The sequence below is a fragment of the Hemibagrus wyckioides genome, linkage group LG06, assembly GCF_019097595.1.
Source record: "Hemibagrus wyckioides isolate EC202008001 linkage group LG06, SWU_Hwy_1.0, whole genome shotgun sequence".
NCBI lineage: Eukaryota > Metazoa > Chordata > Actinopteri > Siluriformes > Bagridae > Hemibagrus > Hemibagrus wyckioides.
In genome coordinates this window covers 14,179,709-14,198,762 of record NC_080715.1, presented here as the reverse complement: position 1 = coordinate 14,198,762, position 19,054 = coordinate 14,179,709, and the positions used below count along the sequence as shown (strand labels likewise).

Genomic DNA, 19,054 nt, shown 5'->3' with positions numbered 1-19,054 from the left:
CCAGAGAGGACAAAAATATAAAGACTGCTTTGTGTGTTAAATGAATGCATTATATGTCTATTGTACAGCAGTCCGTCCGAACTTCAAGCTATTTAAAGGAAATGTTTACAAAATCCAGACCTGAAGAGCTGTCGTCTTCTTGAGGATCCTTCAGTGCTTAAGAAATATCTATTGGGGAAAAACATGCCATTGTTCATGACATTCAATGTTCACAGAACTTGTTAAAGCCTAAATGATAAAAGTTTCAGTGAAGCCCATGTTCATGCATCAATATTTCTTAACCTACCTATAATCAGAAATAATTTAGCATATTCAAATAGCTTGCTGCACTCAATAACCAGATATTATTACTTATATTATTATTAGAATGATATATAAATATGACACTTGCTTAATAATTGTGTACTTTATTATGAAAAGTTATACTCGTGTCAGAATAAATGCTTACAAGGAATCATTACCTACTACAAAAAATATAAGTACAGTTAAAATTTATGAACAAAATATTTACAGATTGAAAGTTTATGGTCTTTTGCTAGTAATAAACACACAAGTCTAGAGTTTGTGGCCAACCAAAGTGGACCATAGTGCAGGTTCTTGTGTTTTTTCACTATTACCTGTTTTTATTTTCACAGCAAAACTCAAAGATACTAAGAGATCTTTCCCATATCCCATGTGCACACATTTATTAGCAGTAATTTGTTAGTGCAGAACACAGTATTCACATCTGGGGCTAAAGAGAGCTTTGTGACACTAGAAGCAAGCTTAGTGAAAGCTAACCACATGTAATCTTATTAGATTCAGATTTTGTTTCATTATATACTGCCATGAGTCAGACCGGATCATGCAAATGTTGTCATTAAATTCTAATTGTTGTACTTTAATCGATGTTTTAAAAATGACACATACCCAAGCAATGCTTATGGTTGCTACATCGAATATGTAGTTTATCAAAATGTCACAGCAGTGTGTTATATTGTGTGTGAATTGGGTATTGCCAAACCCGTTACATTTATAAATTAATAAAGTTACGTGTGTGATAAGGCTAAATACAAAATGACTCACATGGTCTGGGAATTCTCATCGTACGCCAGAATCTCTGTCACTTCCCAGTTACCCGATGTCAGGTGGCGTACCTCGTTTTGATCCACCCTAACCTGAGTAGAGCAATAATCATCATCGTTGGTAAGTTCAATGTGTAAATGAGAGATCACTTTATCGCTGATTAACCAATGTAATTAATCTATTATATCATCACATAAACTCATCCATATTAATAATCTGTAGCCAAGATCACCTACACCTCGAGAAATAATCCTGATTATACACACTATTCTACATGACAGGCCAGAAATACAGAGATTTGAGTGAATTTCCCAATTACCAACACAAGATATCTAGCTCAGACAAAGAAGTGTTTCTAGTGATATGCCCATACTCTAATGTATTATACAAGAAAAGCCTTCTACCTTCTTTTTTTTTTTTTTTGCAAGCAGTCTCCTCCATCGAGGAATTTTTAATTATTTAAACACCTGATTCAGTTAATCAAACCTTTTAGAGGAACTAAATATTTGTGTCGTTAAATCTCAGGGCTAAAAGAAAATGTTTCGCTGGATAGAGAACGTGAAGTCACACAAAATCGGTTTAAAAGGCCGTATCTTTTTCTAGATTGAGTAATATATTGATTCATTTTGCAGTCGAGATTAAACAAATTACACAACAGAAAATGCACAGGAAAAAAAAATGGAATTGAAATGGTCCCAATTATACACCCAGTCCAGCTTCTTTCTGTGATTAACTGCTGTTACATGGCCATTTTTGAAACATGATAGACACCTGATACATTAACTCCTAATTCTCTTGTCACACTCTTTTAGCGGGAATTTCAGCTCCATTTTCTAAAAACTGCTGCTGTGACAGTTTTCTATAATTGTCTATAATAGTAATTCCCCTTAATCACCAAGACAACCTAGATTTAGTTTTATGGTCACTGTAGCAAAAATAATGAAGGATTATTTAGTCATGGACTATGGTTTTAAACAATTAGTAAGATCCTGCTATAATATAATAACTAATATACATACTATCATTCTTAAAATTTGAACAAGATTACCTGTGTGGTGAACATAGCAATGTGATGAAACTCTCCACGGCCACCCTGCTTCACTGGTACAGTTAGAAAGAATCGGCTGCCGTCCTGTGAGAAGAAAGGCTTCTGATCCTGAAAAGGGAGGGAAATATATTGCATTTCATATCACATACACAAAAATCACAAAAACCCAGGACAGGTGCAATGCTCTAGAGCTATGTAGCACTCTTTAACTGAAGAACACTCTAAAGGTAACACTCCTCAGAATTGAATACAGGGTTAAACAGAGAGAGAGAGAGAGAGAGAGAGAGAGAGAGAGATCTCACCTGTTTGGAGAGCCAGAGCTCTGATGTCTCCTCATGTCTCTAAAACAGACAAACCAATTATCATCCAATGCTATTCAGTTTATGTGTGAGTGAGCATGTCTCTTATGTGTATCGGGGTGTGTATGTGTGTGTGTGTGTGTGTGTGTGTGTACCTTGACGCAAGCTCCAGTGGTAGAGTCGCACACAGTCAGTATGGAGATATTCTGAGCTCGATTCAACCACCTGACTGCAGTCTTAGTCTTACTGATCCATTTCACCATCACTACATAGTGCTCCCTGACAGCACACACACACACACAGACATAAGCTTCACTCCTTAACTAAAAAAAATTTTAGAAATTTGATATTACAGTTTGTATCTCATGATTATACACACCTGAGTTTGAGTCCATCCGGGGGTGTGAGTTCCAGGGTGTGTGTTGGTCCGTAAAGATTCACCACAAACAGCTTGACCATGGGGTTGGGCTGACCTGCCTTCAAACACACACACACACACACACACGCACACACACACAGAGCACAGCACAGCCCGGATACACCTGACTATTACAGCTGATTCCACAAGAAGCACTATCAATCTACAGTGTGTGATTGTGTGTGATTGTGTGTGTGTGTGATTGTGTGTGATTGTGTATGACTGTGTGTGTGTGTGTGTGTGTGTGTGTACTGTGGTTAGACATAAGACCTTTTTCAGGGTCCATCTAAGGATCACTGGTGTGTGAATAGTGTGCATATGTGTAATATATGTGCATGTGTGTGTGTTGTATGTTATGTACCTTAGGGTAAGGATACTGTCTTCCTTTAGGGTATATGGATCCTGTAAAGCTGGGAAGAACCATGTTGGGCACCAGACTGTCATTCAGCACCAGGAACGCCAAACGCTCACCATCAGGAGACCACCAGTGAGCGACATGAGTATGCAAAATCTCCTCTATACACACACACACACGTAGAATGTCCATTGCTTGTAAGTGACTGATGCCGTAAGTATAATTAGGTGATCTAATGCAATGATGAAGTGAGTGGCATTTTGATTAGACTCATCATTAACACTTTTGGTCAGAGCAGAATGTGTGTGTGTATGTGTGTGTCTGCCGTTAGATGAGTAATAATCTAACATTATCTCTCAGAACAGAATTAAGTCTCCACAATTTAATTACCAAACTTGAATGAATAAACATTCAGGAGCATATCTGCATCCACTAACTCATACTCAGTCACTCACTCTCACACACCCACACAACACAAAGCTCCAGATCAGTCGTGCAGAACAAATATATCTTTAATCAGTGTTCAGGATAAACTGTTTTATTTGATCTCAGCCAGATGGAAGACGCAACTGCTTATTTGAGAAGTCAAACTAAATAGAAACGTCTTTCTTTTGAATCTTGATAAAAACAGGAGCACTGATGCTCTATAGCTTGATTGCTATTCTGTGAAAAAAGGAAACTACAGCTAATGACCCTGGTGCATCTTTGGTGCATCACATTTCTAAAAGAGGATATTATTATTGAGGCAACCCTGGTATATGCTTTCATAATTACTAGATTGCACTATAAAAATATTTATAATATTTTGATGTCCGGTTGCTCTGCTGTCTCTTTGAACAAGCTTGAACTAGTTCAGAGTGCAGCTAGAAAAAAAGAAAGCCTGCATGTTAGCTCAGCCCTGATAATGTTTATACTGGCTCCCCATTACGTTCCACAGCGTTTTGCTTATGTTTAAATCTTTAAACGGTTTAGCCCTGGCATATCTTGTTGATCTCCTAAAGCAGTATAACCTAGCCTGAGCAGGTTTCTCGGCTGACACAAGCCTGATTTTGAACCTGTTTCACTCACAACTCTGAGCAGGAGAATCGTGTTCCAGAGAACATTGGAAGTCTAAAGGTGTTTAAGGTCTGGTTTTACACTTGCATTTTTCTGGACTTGGGGCTGTTTGAGCTGTGAGTTCGATGCGATTGGTGAAGTGTGAAAGCTGTTTTCAAGCCCAGGAGCAGTTACTTTACTTAACTTTCATAATGCAGGAGAAAGGGATGTGAGGTTGGGGATATATGAAACCAGACTTTCAGAGGATTGGAGCACTGTAAGTATTTCTTTTCTGTGGTGTTAATGCATGAACTGAGATCGCTGAAGAAATAAAAAACGTCTCAGGCCGACTTGTGTGAAAAAAATTCCTAAAATCTCACATGTCTCAGTTTGCTAGTAGTCCTGTACGATGACATGGCATGCATCATCTTGACTACTTGTTGCTGGTACCAAAGAAAAATACACACATAAACCAAGTGCCTACAATTTTACCCACCTGCATGCACAAAAGAGACATATGGAAGTATACATTCGGGCCACAGTTCAGAAGGAATATTCCTCAATGTTGAAATAAATCTGTGATTATGAGACCATACACCAAATGAGCCCAGAATCTGTCCTGGGTGGATACTGAAGTAATCAGGCCAGGTGTGAAAACAACCGTAATATTCCTAATAAAACATACTTAACCTGGCCTATTGGGAGTTTTTGAGTCATTTATCTTAGTATATTTTTTTGCATATTCATATTATGTTATCATTTTCATTATATTGTAGATACTTTCATTAATATTCTTTTGTTTCATCTGTCATATTTCAATCACTAAATATTTGGACTCAAAATTAAAAAATAAAGACATAAATACACTTTATTTTTTATTAATATTATTAATAAAACATTATTTCCACCACACAGCTTCCAGAAAATGCAAACAGCTAATTTAGGTTAAAGAAGACCTGAGATATTTTTTTTTTTTAGTATAAGCTAAAATACATGTGCTTTCTTACCCTCATAGAGCCAGTCAGCAATGCCATTGTACACTACGCCCTCTTTCCCTGATGACGTCAGCCTGAGTGAGTTGCTCTTCACGTCTGACTGGTAATATATATTATTCTCGAAGATATACACCTACGCACAGAGGAGACATTATACCGAGGATCAAGTCACATGTTGAAGGCTTTATAGAAAATCAGTACACAGGCAGTTCAGCTCCTATTCTGGGGTCTCACTGCACTGTGTCTCTCCCGCTCTAACACTACTGATTTGACTCGGTAGCCAATTAGCAAACTCTTTGTGAGTTGAATCAGCCATGTTCAAGGAATGAAAGGTACCAGATTGAGCAAAGCACTGGGTCAACACAACATAACTGAAAATGCCCAGCTGGAGTGCAGCACTAAATACAGATGCTTTTCTGTCTGAAGGTCATACTAACATACTGTAGCAGAGCTCTGATAACATTTAACACTCTGCAGCCAAGGCTTCCTGCAGGGAGCTCAAATTGGCTTTTGTTAAAAAAGGAAGTTCCTGTGGGTAAAAAAAAATCTACAGACACTGCAGATGTCAGACAATATCTGATGCAGTCCTGATCCAATCTACCAGCTGACCGAGAAGGCATGCCTAACTGTTAATGTCGAACTATTACACTACAAATAGACTGCCTTTTACAGATTTTAGAGGCATTCATTTATGTCATCTTGGCAAAATCGACATGCTCAGGGATTTGACATACGAGAGGATATCACTGACTTTAGCAAAATACACAGAATGTATTTGTATCTGAATTTATTTCTATCTCTTACCAGCTGCTGTCCCTGCATTCCCCAAGCCACATGCTGCAATCTGGAGTTAAGCACCTCTGGAGGGTCCAACTCCCACACCTCCCTGTTATACACACACATATATAAATGCACATAAAGACAGACTAGGTCCTGTTCCTGACTGGGTAATTCTAAAGGTTTTACAGCAGCATGAATTATACCTGGTGTGAATATTGTAGATGATGTAGGAAGCTGTGAAGGAGTGACGGTAAACCTAAAAAAAATTACAGACAAAAAAACATAAAAAATAAAGACAGTCTGAAAACAAACACCAACAAAAGAATCCTTTTTTATTGTAGAGAAAACTCAGCATTGCCCACAAGCGTATAAATGTTTTAGAAAAAAAAGAAAGAAAAAAGTTTGGTTCCAGTAAAATGTGCAGAAATGTTTTAAAGTCATCTTTATACACTAAAGCCCAAATATCTCTCTCACTGAGATGGTTTGTATATTAGCTGCTCTTTTATCATTTATCAGAGAACTGTGAAATGGTCTTGAAAGTGAGCTGAGTGTCTCGCTTTGCTCTGTTTAAAGTATTTAAGTCTTCTAATTTGTAAATGTTTTAATGTAGTTCAATGTATGAGCTTCTCTCTGGCTAAACTGACTGATTCATTTACAAGTGCATGCTCCAGCATGAAATTGGGTTCGTTTACGGCATTTGACAGATGCGCTTACCCAGAGTGACTTTCATTTATCTCATTTATACAACTGAGCTGGGTTAAGGGCCTTGCTCAAGGGCCCAAAAGTGGCAGTTTGGCAGTGCTGGGATTTGAACTAACGACTAGTAAATCAGTGGTCCACCATATTAACCAATGAGCTACCACTGCATCATTAGTTGAATGTGCAGATGTGTTGGTGCAGAAAAACGTTACACTGCATCATGCAGGAGTATAGAGTAATGAGAAAACATGTGAAAGAGAGTCAAAGAGAATGGCCTGAATAGCATCAACAGGCTACACAATGAAGAAAAGATTTACTAAGACTAAGAAAACGTGTACATGCACACACAAACACACACACACACAAAATAAGAATAACAAATCTCACGAATCATTATAGAGCACCACAGCAGAATGACACCTTCTCTGAGAATAAAGCCTGGAGAGTTGATTGGTTCCTGGATAGATCAGACAGCTGATTGGATATGGACTCTGTGAGCCCAGATCAAGAGCTGATCATTTATGGGCTCTTATATGAGCTCACTTGAGCAGCCTGGTTTGCTATGAGCCCTGTACCAGTTCAAATCAAAGAGCTGATTGATTATAGGCTCCTGTACACACTCAGATCAGACTGCTGATTGGATATGGGCTACGGATTGAGCTCGGATCAAAAGGTGATTTAATATGGGCTCCTGTGGCTCGGTCCAGACTCCTGATTGGACCTGTCTGAGTTTGTTCAAGACTTCTGATTGGACATGTTTCAGCTAGATTAAGACTCCTGATTGGACCTGTATGAGCTCAGATAAAGAGATGATTGGATATGCATTAGGATTCTGTATATGCGAGCAGATCCGATTAGATGGCCGTACCCTTGAGCAAGACCCTTGAATAAATTCCACTAAAGAACATTTTCAGTAAAGATTATGCTCTCAGCCCCAGGGTTGCTGGTTCAATCCTGAGTACAGGTTACTTCTTCCACTAAGAAATGAAGAACAAATTCTGAGTTAATCACTGGCATAGTGATCAGTTCAGAGCCTTGACTCAACTAAGGGCAGGAATGAGAGATTTCAAAATCTGCACTCTCACTGGATGTCCATCACAATCATTATCACACTGCCTGGCAGAGAACATTGTAATGGTCTACAGGCTTTGTCAAGATTGACAGTTAGCAAACAGTACTGCACCAGACTTATCTAATGGAGCATTAGTGTCCATTAAAAATGTAAAAAAATAAAAATAAATAAATAAAAAATGTCCATCTTAATAACATATATGCAACTGGGTGATTACTTTTCCAAAAAGAAAATAAGGAAACTTAGGAGTATTAAACAAAAGTCTAATGCCTGGTTAGGAATAATTTAGGAGTTATTCATTCATTTATCTTCATTACCTGCTTTATCTAGGGCAAAGGAAATACACAACTGCAGCAGGTGTTACTACTATACACCATGTCAGCAATAGGATATAGAAAAAGGGAGAAGAATTGACAACAATAGCGTTAGGCAGACAGCTGCAGTAAAGAGACAAACAGAGATATAGAGAGAGTTACAGTGATAGATACGGATAGTGTTGTGTGGGTGATTAAAAAACAAAACTGCTTCTTTTACTCCCGGAGACAAATAGTGTTCTGAGTGAGTCGAACAAAAAGTGCTCGGAATGAGAGATGAGGACAAGAAAAGTCAACAGGAGAATGGATGGAGGGGGAGGAAGAGAGGGAAAAGTGGAAATAAGAGACAACGTGATGACTGATGCTCGCACAGGCAGAAACAAAGTAAGAGTGAATAATGGCAGTGGCGCTGCGGCTGGCTTTGACTAACCATTCTGCTTAGAAGTAGAAAAAAAAAATATGTGTTGCTTTCCGAGTGTAAACATGATAAAGGACGATGGATCGCTCTGACTGGTAACACACAGCTGTAGTGAAGATGAGCGGCTACTCCTCATAAAGAATGATTCATTACTGTGTCACACCAATTATCATTACAGTCTTTTAAATTGCTGAAGAAATATAACAAGCATAATAATATGAGTGTTTCAGCACAGACAACAGACGACACTATGCAAGTGTTCATTAATAATTTTCACAGCTTCTGACCAGGTTTGTGTAGCAGGTGTGGGTGTGGTTTGGCAGGAGGCTGGTGTTTGGGGGGAAATCTACAGGGGAAATGACTAATGTGGCACACCTGAGCCCTGTTTTCTCTGTGTGCTATATTGATGTGATCTCTCTTTCTTTCTCTCTTTTCTCTGAGAAGAAAGCTAAGCGTGTGTGTATGTGGCTTTGTTGTTTGTGTTGAAATGTTGTATGTTACTTACTGACTGACAGCCATGCCATATGTACAGTCCTAAATAACAGGCACATGAGCAATCGTACCCTTGAGTCTGGTGTATTTCAGAACAGCATGCTGCTGGCATTGTTACAGCGGCTTGAATGGTACAAAAAATGATGTGTAATGTTCTGAAAACTTGTGTTTGCTTTAGAATATTCTAAAATCTTTCATTAATCCACTAATTTTCTTTAGCCACAGTTACTTGGACATCTAATCCACTATTTCTTGAGTCGCTTTCTAACTTTCTAAGCATATACACACACGTACACACGCACACACACACACACAAACACACACACAAACACACACAGATATCAGACACACATTCTTAAAAGAATTACAGATTGATTAGTTGGCTTTGAGCTGACCAGTCTCTCTGAATGGAGGGAGGTGTTTATCAGATTAATCGCTACAGTAACAAGATTAAAGTGTGTAATCCTGGGTGAGTTTAGCTTGAAACTCTCTCTCTCTCTCTCTCTCTCTTTCTCTCTCTCTCTCTCACTCCACCACTGTCTGAATCCCATCCTGTCAGACATCTCATATTATCATGGAAATGAAAAGGATAGATCCTGAGTTTGGGAGGATCTTTATATTGTACTATCTTTGTGCTCTACAGGTAATTTACTGTAATCCATGTGTTATTTTTAGAGCATGGAATTCAGTGTCCTAGATTCGGATATGAGACACTCAGGAGATATTTGGAGTGGAACTGTTCACAAACTGGCAACCATAAATTTTGAAAAGGTTTTTCGTAAATTGATAAGCTTAAACATATCACAGATAAAAGCTTTAAATTGAGAATGACAAAAACAAGAGCAACTAGAGACATTCTCTTATGTACAACATAGCAACATTGAGCAAGCTCAAATCACTTATATCCCTTCAAAAGGAATAAAATATTATCAGAATTCAACCATAACGTTTTTAAAACAACAAAGTAAGACAAAATTGCACATACCTGTTTAACATCATATGCAAAAAGCACATACTTCATATCAGGGCTTATTGAGTATTTAGTGGCTTTAAAAGCAACCTGAGGGAAAAAATACAATAAATTAATTTAGATCATTCGTATGCATAATACATGCTTTTATTTTACAATGTGTATAGGGTGATTACTGCATGTACAGTGAAGTATACACTCTATGAGTCAAACGTGGATGAAAATAATGTAATAATTTTGGTTAAACTTTCAGAAAACATGAGCAAAACATAAATACAGTGTCTTACAGTAACTGCTTGAGCATAGAAACACCCTTGCCTTATATCTGGATCCAACAGTCTGAGAGCACAAGTGCAAATGCTCCTATTTTGCATTCTTTTCTAATTGAATACAACAATTTAGCATTATAAATTATATTACTGACAGCAACCTGAGTGAAAAGTAGAATCTTTAAAAATATTTACTTGAATGTCAGAGTTTCTAAAGACTTAGTATTTGGTTTGTCCACTTTTTGCTTTAATGACAGCGTGTACTCAAGCTGGCATTACCTCCACAAGTTTATGCAAAACCTTATCATCTATTTTAGATTAAATCCATAGGAGTGTTATCTGAACACACGCTTCAGTAGAAGAGATTAGACATGAGGAAAAATCTGACCTTTTGTACAAAGCAGTTAACATGGTCACCTTAATACATTTAAATCGAGACCAGGAAATAGTGCAGAAGCATGAATACTAATTTTTTTTAAGATACTGAAGATACACATCTGTTGTTTTAAATATTTCAAAAAAAAAAAAACCCTTTCTGTTTATTTCAAATTTTAGCAGAAAAACAGAATCTCAGATGTTCGTTGTGGTCTCAGACTTTTGGACATCACTGTATGTAAAAAAATAAAATTTGTGTCTTTTCTAAAGTAAAGAGAGTTTATCAAAATAACAATTTCATGCAGCAGTAAAGAGTAAAACAACATTTAAAAACCATACAATTTAATCACAATTGCCTCATCTTAAAATGCATTAATTCTCTTAATTACAGTCGTTCAGGTAAAATCCCTGATAAAGTTAGTGATGTTTTTAATCAGAAAAAATATTTGGAAACCATGTTTTCTTTTCTACAGACATGCTAATGTAGCAGACATAAAATAGGCATGGAAGATATTTATTTAAAACCAGAACCTAAGACCGCTGTTGCAGCAGTATTGTATATACATATATATATATATATATATATATATATATATATATATATATATATATATATGTATATACATAGATAGATATAGATAGATAGATAGATAGATAGATAGATAGATAGATAGATAGATAGATAGATAGATAGATAGATAGATAGATAGATAGATAGAGTCTGAGGTTGGAATGTGGTTGTGTCCCTAAACTAAAGCTACTATGTAAACAAGGCCTACAAGGCCTCTATGTGGTTATAAAAAAAACACAACTTCACTTACAAATGTGCTGTTCATTAGAATAATCTCTGTTTCATTAGTAAGGATGTTGAACCTAATGACATGGCCATGGCGGTTCCTGTAGATGACTTCAGATTCTGAAAAAGAGAGGGGGGGGGATAGAAAAAGAGAGAGAGAGAGAGAGAGAGAGAGAGAGGGGACAAGTATGTGAACAAGGACTTTTACTTCTCTGACTTCCTGCCTCCCTGAAGTACTTTGCATTTCTATGGCAAGCAATCCTGATCTTCATTTAATTAGGCAATGTGTGTTTAAATTACTCCAACTGCTTCCAACACCAACAGCACTGTGTGCACACATAAGTGTGTGTGTGTGTGTGTGTGTGTGAAACAAAACATTTGCAAAGATTACTGCACATATATTAAAAAAGAGAAAAGATAGCAAGACAGTATATGTAGATTTTTTTTATAGATGATGGATGAGCATAAAATATTAAAGAAAATGTGCAATATCTATTTCTATACTTTCTTGCCTTTCACAAAGTTTCAAACTGTGTTTAATGATAAACCTTCATCTGCAGTGTAGGTCAGTGTGTGTGTGGTGAGGTACTATGGTGGTGGTGGTGGTGGTGGTGGTGGTGGGGGGGGGCTGGGGGGGGTTGGTCCCTAAGTAACGCAAACTTTAGTTGGAGTGAATAGTAGAGTGTATTGAAGGCAGAGCTCCAGTCGATAAATTGCAGCCTGATGTAAGTGTGAGGGCTTGTTAAAGCCTTCAAGGACAGTGAGCAACACAAGAGAGCAGCGCAGACACCCCACACAGATGGTCCAGTGCTTTCAGGAGTTAAAAAGGGATCTAAATCTGTGTATCTTATCTCCATAACAAAGTACATAGTCTGATTCCAAGCTTTTCTAGTATTTGTTATGTAATTAAAATTGTCCGCACAACCCACTCAAAAATGTTGTATGTGCAACAAAGCTTTATGTTAGGAAGTGTCTTGGTCTTCAGATCTCCCTTATCACTCATGAGCACCTGTCTCCTTGATAACTTCAACTATATTTTAAACACCTTCAAGCATTTCATTTTCCTTTGCCACGGTAGCCAGCTGCTTGTCCACCCTTGTTTTCAATCTACTTGCAGACGTCTTTCTAAATTGCCCCTTTTCTACAGCAGCTGTCCAATTTTACTCAGAAAGCCTGTTTTCATTTCATCTCTTCCTAGCTCCAGGGAGGGCATCATCCATTTTTTCCCTATTGCAGATACTGGAGCACTCAGGTTCTTCTGAGCAGTCTGATGAGGCTGCTCTCCAGTGGGCAGGGACTTTCTCCCTACTGCAAACATAAAGTATGAATCTGGCTGATCTCACCAAACTGATTGCAGTGTGTGCTTACACTCCTTTTATATTTCCAGAAAAAAGGCATTCAAACACAGATCAAAATTTAATAGTCTCACACATGCTATTACAAAGATGTGTTTTTCCCGTTTCATGCCGTGATTTTTTTCCCCCTAATAGACACAAGAAGATCTTTAAAATGTCATTTTGAAAAGGATGATTAGTATATCTTGACACAGCTTACAGCTACATATCCTTTTGCCCTTTAGATAAGGAAAATAGTCCATTCTTGATATTATGACAGGAAAAACAACTAGTTTTAAGTACAGCAGCAGCAGCTCTTAATCAAGGGAGCTGCATGACACCAGAATCAGGCACTGAGCTGATAGATCACAACTGATCTCACACACGGGAACCCGACTGTTTCACAAGCTATCATTAGGAAAGAGGTACTGCTCCATCAGAAGGTGCGCCACATGCTACCTGAACAGACGTACTTCATAAGAACCGTAGTGTCTATAGTAGAGTCACCCAAGACTTATTGAAAGTGAATGGAAAGCACCTCAAGGATAAGAACATCCGGTATAAATAAAAACTATGATAAACATGATAAATAAAAACTACACCCAATATTTATGTGGAATATGTTTACAGTTTGTACAAGGGGAAGCCTCTGATAGTTATCACTTCTTATGGCACATCACTGACACTTATGTTTTATTGAAAATACGCTTAACTATTTATAGTGTGCAGTAAATCTAGTCCCACATAGTTATCACTTTGTAGTTATCGTACTTTACTGCAGTGTTGGTCCAATACAACCTGTTGGGTCTGTAGTGTCATATTTTATAAATATGTGATGTGTGGAATTTCAAGAGTCAAGTCAAGAAGCTTTTATTGCCAATTCAATCATATATGTAGCTGATGCAGTACATTGTGAAATGAAACAATGTTCCTCTCCATAAAGATACAGAGCTACATTAGACAACATGATGAAGGACAAAAAAGTAAAAAATTTAAAATGATCATACAGATGTACAGGATGTATCCAGAAAGTTCTAACACTGATTTACCGGAAAAGGAGTGCAAACAATTTGGTGTGTGTGATTACAGAAATACACTGTGGTGTGATGCGACCTCACATGAAGAGGAGTTAACACCTTGTAGCTGATTATTTTCCAATGTGCAGAAGTGTTTTATTCCTCTAATACCAAAGCAATTTGTAAAATAAAGCGAAAATATATTTTTATGTATTGTGATGGCGGAGTTCACACTACCACCTTTAATGGCCCAGGGATCGCTTCTCATACAACCACCGCCGGCAGACTGAATGGACAGCGCCGTTTCAGGACCACCGTAATAAACAGCGAACCTGGAGGAGGCGGCAAAGAAGGAAGGACACAGCTCTTGCAGCGGACCAGTCAGCACCGCCACAAGTGCTACTCACCCTCACTTTGGAGAAGAGAACAATAGATGGTTCGGGGCATAGCCAGTAAGGTAAGGTCTCTCTCATGCTGGAATTAATGATGACTTTCTCTTTCTCCATAATCCAGATTCACCGTAAAGGACACCAACAACACTCCCCACTGTGCCATGCGACACTCCCTGGGTGACCGCCTCGTCCACTCTCCAGCAACCTGTGGAAGGACACCATGCTCCTCTACACCGCCACCAGCACTGTACAGCCACCCGTAACCTGCCTGCACTGTTCTTATTTTCACTGAACCTTTAACTTGTGTGCCACTTACTATAAATAAACATTTCACTGTTTTCACCCATGAACTGGTTTCCAGTGTGTCTTTGCTCAGCCTGTCGTAGCCTGTGTCCCTACAGTATTAATGGAGGTTATATTTAATATTGTGGAACTTAACAAGTTAGTTCCTATTAAAAGAATTAAGCATTAAACTGTGGTATGTTCAACTAAAGCATACTTGGTCAATATTCGGATTCGGATTCACATAGAAAAAGCTTTGAAGAGACATGCTACATGTTACACAGGATGTATACACCTTCACTAAACCTTCCTGCTCTATTTCCTGTTTTAGCTCCCGCCTAACATTTCCCTTGATCACCTGTCTCCTGTTATTTTTCTCATTCTACTTTAGAGAAATCAAACAAATACTCTGTCTCTATACCAGCTACTGTCAAAACAGTAAGAAACAGCAATCTCACACAAACCTGCTCTGTAGTCTGGATTGAAGATGGTTTCCAACGCTGTACAAACACTCAAATCAACATGACTGGATGCCTTCCTGCTTTAATACACCCTTAGTAGCCAGTAGCGTTCTTACATTTATGACACAAACTATCATGATCCTATCATGGTCGTCCTAGTCTTACTTTTGCAGCTCTAAATTGTGCACCCAGTCAGAGCTGGTTCTTTGTACACAGTTCTTTATATGTCCTTTCCTAGTCCCAGGTCATATTTGTATTTGTGGAGTTTTCTGGTTTCGATCTTACCCTGTCTGTTTGGATTATGGATCAGTCTGTGATTACTGTATGCCTACAATGTGACACCTGCTGTGAACTTTGGCTATGATTTGTTGAAAAGCCCAAAATCAACAAACTCTGCAATTACATCGATCTATAACTGCCGCTCATGTTTCAGATGATTAGTTGTATGTAGAATGGATCAGTAGCTGAATTAATGCATCACAGTTCAATTTAAACTAATGGTCTGTTTGTCTGGCTTCATGCTTATTTTCATTGAGCAATAGCAGCCTATCAAAACTGCCAATTACTGATGTAGGAAAGCAGAATTTTAAAGTGTACATTAGATTTCTACTAGTGTAGTGCAGTCACTCAGTGCCTCTGGCATACTGTACATGGTCAGGAGTCTAAAAGAGAGCACCTGCTCTCACAGAGTGGGGGAAATGACCTAGTTCCTTTCTCATAGTTTCTATGAAATACTGGCTAGGGGTGTAGCAATAGATCAATGCATTCTGCTGCTCACTCCATATATGAGCTCACAAGCGTCCATGATTGATTAGTGTCACTCTGATTGACAGGAGAGAAATTGATGTCTCCATCCAAGACAACACAAAATATTTTTCTCAGATGGCTGTGGCATCTTCTGGATTGAATCTCAACAATATGGTGAACATTTTTTTATTGCATTACTTAGAAGCCTATTGATGTTTTTCTTTAAGAGTCATTACTAGATCAGATTGTTGTCAAGGCAGAGATTGTTTACACCATTCATCCTGGGTGCACCAACAGGATTTACACCTGGTCATAAGCTGAGCCATATCTTTCCTGATGTAAATTTAAGCCCGGTGCAACAACTGGTCACAAATCAAATTTTCATTAAGACCAGGCATGAAGTTTCCATCTCATGGTGAGCAAGCATAAAGTCAGAATCTAAACTGCTTTAAACATTAGCTAGTACATCACAATGACCCATGTGGTTATTACATTGGATATTTACACTGAGCAAGCCTTTTGTCTGTTAGATAAACATGTGAGCAGTTAGAATTTGGTGCCAGGCTAGTGGCGCTGTTTCATAATGTGTAGGCAACATCTAAAAAAAACAGCATTCATCATTTTTATAAGCCATAGAGGAAAACTGCATCAGATCTTCACAAGACACCTACTGTGAGGTGGAAATTGCCTATGACTAGCATTCTCAAAAACGCAAGAAAACCGAAAAGGTGAATACTATATATACAGAAGTACACTGATGCCAGGGATCGACACCTTCCTGTGTTTCATATGACAGTTATTCCTTTGCTATGGGCATGGACATCATTTTGAAAAAGATAGATTCCTTCTTGCATGCGTAAGAAATGAAAGCTCTCTGTATTTCGGATACAGAAAAACTGATGATGGGGAGTTATTAGAAAGTGAGAACTGTGTGGGAATTAAAATTAGCACTCTCTGTTAACACTACTCATGCATTAAATCTCACACAGGAAAGCTGTTTGTACAATCATAGTTAAGTCAGGGATTTAGGAGCTCATGGGAGAGATGTATAGCTGTTATTTATTACCGTGCAGGATATCTTGTGTCTGTGCATACAAGATATGGATTTGAATGCAGTTTAGATGGAGTATATAGCAGAAGGACATATTCATCTCGTTCTTCTTTCTTCTTTTCTCATTTAACCGTGAGGACATACAAAACAGACATAATCATGCCTGCTCTGCCTCTCATCACACACATCTTACAGGAAACATTTTATCTCATCCTGTCTCACTCAACAACATTTCAGCTATACACACACACACACACACACACACACACGCACACAGTAAGCAATGTACTGAATACTAATGTGTCTCTCTCAGGGTACTTTCACATTCCTGGTCAGGTATATCCAGCTAGCCAAATTATAAAAAAAATATATATATATATATATATATATATATATATATATATATATATATATATATATATATATATATATATATAGCTCTGGAAAAAAATAAGAGTCCACTGCAAAATAATTTCAAAATAATGAATAAAGTTTCTTATGTTTTTTCTTACAGGTTCATGTATTGGTGAGATGAACAGTTTTGTTTCATTTTTTGTGAACTGCTGACAATATATCTCCTAAATTCAAAATATAACTATTGTTCTTTAGAGTGTATATTTAAAGGAAATGACAACACATCCAAATAACCCAAGATCATGCAGTATTTTCAGAGCTTTAATAACTCAAATAAAACAAAATGCAAATAATTTGTAAACAAATTGTGTTGATACTTTGGCTAAATAACATTAAGAAATCAGTATTTGGTGGAATAACCCCGATTTGCATGCGTTTTGGCTCCATGATCTCCACCAGTTTTTCACATTGCTGTTGGGGAACTTTATACCACTCTTTTTGCAAAAAAGCAAACAGCTCAGCTTTGCTTGATCATCCACCTTGCTCTTGATGACATTCCAGAGGTTTTGAATAGGGTTCAAATCTGGAGATTGGGCAGTGGTCTTTTCCAGAGCTATATATATATATGTGTGTATGTGTGTGTGTGTGTGTCTGTGTGTGTGTGTGTGTGTGTATTTATACCATTAAAATTCTTTTCTCAGTTCATATCAGTGATTTTCCAAAGATTTGTTCATGATTTTATGACAAATGAGTGAGTGCTACAGTCTAGCCCCACCCCTTCTGACATGTCTGTCAGTATTTACCCTTCATATATTCTGATCTATGTAACTGTGTGCAGTGGAAAACCAAAGACATTCTCAACATATCATACTTGGACGAGTCAAACAGCCTGACAGGTGAGAAAGAGAAAGTGCCCTAAATTATTTATTGCATAAAAAGTGTAAATAGAGAGCTACAGTCTTGTATGAAAACTGACTGTCAGAATGCAGAATGTGTGTGTGTGTGTGTGTAAAATGAATGAGTGAGTGAGTGTGTAATAAAACCTTCCAGACCAAAAGCATCATTTAACTATACAAACACCTCTGGCTCTTATTTCTTCTACATTCACACACATTTTGTTAACACACCTAAACCATGAAATCAGTCTCTCTCAACACACACATGCATAGAAGGGAAATGACCCACTGAAATATTCATGGTACCGCCAAAAAAAGACCTGAATGCCCCACATGCCTCATCCTTCTATCCTGTTACCATAACAACCAATGACTGCACATTTCTCACTCTGCTAGAGCCCTCCCCCCTCTACCTCTCTTACACACACACACACACACACTTATCTGCCAGATCCAGACACAATGACCATGCAATCACACGCCCACTAATAATATACGTACACTATTCTGTGCTTTTGCTCATTCCTATACAACTTGTGGATACAGAGCTGTATGGGAATGTTTTATTCAACATTTTGTTCTATGTAACTCACCCATACACACACACGCACACACACAAACACCAGACCTTTTTGTTGAGCATCGATCCTGTTCCCCTTGATATGCTTCTTAGTCTCACCTCTTATTGACAAAAAAAAGGCAAACATTACATTAAAACTGAAAGTAGATTTGCATTGTTATCCAGGTCAGATGAAAGATGTATGATATGATCATATAATATTAGTTTCTAAATGGATTTGAGAAAGAAAAACTATGACTGAAGCTCCATCTTCTTCCTACTTAAATTTCTACTAATTCCCATCGATCTCTACATCTACTAGAGACAATGTTTCCACAACTTCCCCGTCTCCCTCTTTCCCCAACAGTCTTTCGTAAGGGGTCTGGCTATCTCGAGCAAAGCAGAAGCAGCCCAGCGCAGTTCTCCCTACAATTCTTCAATCACTGATGTCATTTAGTTGAGGGCCACTGTGGTGCACAATCACATAATTATGGCTGAGACTGTAAGGGTGGGTGATTTCTATTAACTTATTATCGCAGGCAGGGTTGCATTAAATCCAGAG

The 19,054-nt window shown here is 37.9% G+C and overlaps 1 protein-coding gene across 2 annotated transcripts in view; it reads right to left on the bottom strand.

The window, feature by feature from the left end:
* LOC131354882 (inactive dipeptidyl peptidase 10-like) overlaps window positions 1–19,054 on the bottom strand; it is an 88,017-nt gene that overhangs the window by 10,126 nt on the left and 58,837 nt on the right. For both annotated transcript variants that reach the window (XM_058392968.1, XM_058392969.1), the window contains 12 exons: window positions 11,426–11,520; window positions 9,976–10,050; window positions 6,199–6,251; window positions 6,020–6,101; window positions 5,228–5,348; window positions 3,192–3,346; window positions 2,792–2,889; window positions 2,568–2,691; window positions 2,416–2,454; window positions 2,114–2,221; window positions 1,066–1,157; window positions 121–168 (listed from right to left, as the gene is read on the bottom strand). In XM_058392968.1, coding sequence (XP_058248951.1) covers window positions 121–168; window positions 1,066–1,157; window positions 2,114–2,221; window positions 2,416–2,454; window positions 2,568–2,691; window positions 2,792–2,889; window positions 3,192–3,346; window positions 5,228–5,348; window positions 6,020–6,101; window positions 6,199–6,251; window positions 9,976–10,050; window positions 11,426–11,520 — 1,090 coding nt within the window. The remainder of the gene's footprint in view (window positions 1–120; window positions 169–1,065; window positions 1,158–2,113; window positions 2,222–2,415; window positions 2,455–2,567; window positions 2,692–2,791; window positions 2,890–3,191; window positions 3,347–5,227; window positions 5,349–6,019; window positions 6,102–6,198; window positions 6,252–9,975; window positions 10,051–11,425; window positions 11,521–19,054) is intronic.